Source organism: Anopheles cruzii, chromosome 3, assembly GCF_943734635.1.
Source record: "Anopheles cruzii chromosome 3, idAnoCruzAS_RS32_06, whole genome shotgun sequence".
In the NCBI taxonomy this organism is placed as follows: domain Eukaryota; kingdom Metazoa; phylum Arthropoda; class Insecta; order Diptera; family Culicidae; genus Anopheles; species Anopheles cruzii.
In genome coordinates, this window is record NC_069145.1 from 66,676,690 (window position 1) to 66,678,283 (window position 1,594).

Below are 1,594 nucleotides of genomic sequence, written 5' to 3' on the forward strand. Positions count from 1 at the left end.
GCTCAAACGGCTTCGCTCAATGCATTTTGCCTTATTTGCATCGAGAGCCTATAACACTGTTGCGAGGTATTTTAATCGGACGCGTTAACTAATAGATAACAATTTCACAATGCAACGAAACTCGGCAACAATTCAAAAGCCGTCACAAACACCGCCTACAGCATTCTTAGTGTGCTGCTGTGCTGTGAGTCGGCATCGACGGTATCGACAGCACCGTGCTGTGAGTGCCACGGGCTTGCTGTCACTGGGGTGCCACACGGTGCATAACAGCAGATATAACAACCTCATATAACAATTTTGACAGTACAGCGACCAGACGTCAAAGACGTTTTGGCTCAGCAGACCCTATAACACGACGTTATATAGGGCGCATAACAGATTTGACACAAAGTTACGTGTTACAGTTATGCACCGTGTGGCACCGCTGTCACAGTCGTGTGTTTGTGGGTTCGTTCGATTCTCCATTGCGACGATGTCTCGGTGATTTTGTTTTTCAACAGCTGGCGCAATAAGCGTTTTTCCTTCGTAGCTTCGCCAAAGAAAACTCCAGCCCGATTTGGTGTGGGTCGTCTGCTGCCGCGGCAACCTAACCGTTCGCCGTTTGTCGTTTGTTGCCTGTGCGGTGCGGTATCTACGGTGCCAGTGTTCCGGGGAGTTACGTGCCGTCTCTTGGACCGACGGAGTTTGGAGAAGTGCTGCGCAGTTGGTGGGCGACGCTGTCGGAGGCGCGCGAGGGGATGTTCCGGGCGGGCAGGAAGCAGCTGGGCAAACGGCAAACGGCGAACGGTAACATTAATGGGGCTTCGAAGAAACTTCGAACCGATCAGCGAGTACCAAACTTTGAGGATACGGCAGCAGGAAAGGAAGCTGACCAGGGCGTACCGGATCCGAAAGGGATGCCGGACGACGGCACGGCCGGTGGTTATTCAGTGCTAACACACGAACGCCGCGTCGTACGTGGCCAGACCGGGAAGAAGTTTCTTGATTGTGAAATTCCCCGCTTCGGAACGCTGGTCGAGCGTACACGCTGCCGATCGGCGGGTGACTACATTATTGGCCACGAGCTCGGCACGAGTCCCGGCGTTCCGCAGGTCCAGTACCTGGCGCGAAAGGCAGGAACCGACGAGTACTATCTGTTGAAGGTATGAAAGAGGCGCCCGTCTACTAAACTAACGATGACGAGTCTCTGATCCATTGTTTCCCTTCAGATTCTTAGCTTCGATCCGGGCTCGGAAGTGGTCCACAAGGAGGTGATCCAGGCGAAGATACTGCATCACAACGAGTACACGCTCCTGTCGATGTTGGCCGATCTCGATGGGGTCATCAACGAGCGCGGTTTCTTCAGCGATTACGCGTTCGAGGAGCGAGAACAGGAACAACCGGACGGTTCATGGGTGACCATTTACACGGGACGGGTCCGCCGTCGGCTCACGCTGGTCCTGGACTGTGTGCACGCGCACGAGTTTTGCGACCGTTCGGGCGACTTCGTTACGCTGCAGAACTACATTCCGACCGTCCGGGGCCACGAGTTCGAAGGTCTGCAGATCTTCTACGAAGTGGTACGGGTGGTGGAACAGATTCACGATCGCAACGT

The 1,594-nt window shown here is 54.4% G+C and overlaps 1 protein-coding gene across 1 annotated transcript in view; it reads left to right on the forward strand.

Moving 5' to 3' along the window:
- The first annotated feature begins 583 nt into the window (after positions 1 to 583).
- LOC128270823 (serine/threonine-protein kinase 40-like) overlaps positions 584 to 1,594 on the forward strand; it is a 10,829-nt gene continuing 9,818 nt past the window's right edge. Inside the window, exons 1-2 of the mRNA XM_053008244.1 lie at positions 584 to 1,142; positions 1,209 to 1,559. Of these exons, the coding sequence (XP_052864204.1) occupies positions 738 to 1,142; positions 1,209 to 1,559 (756 nt within the window). The 5' untranslated portion in view covers positions 584 to 737. The remainder of the gene's footprint in view (positions 1,143 to 1,208; positions 1,560 to 1,594) is intronic.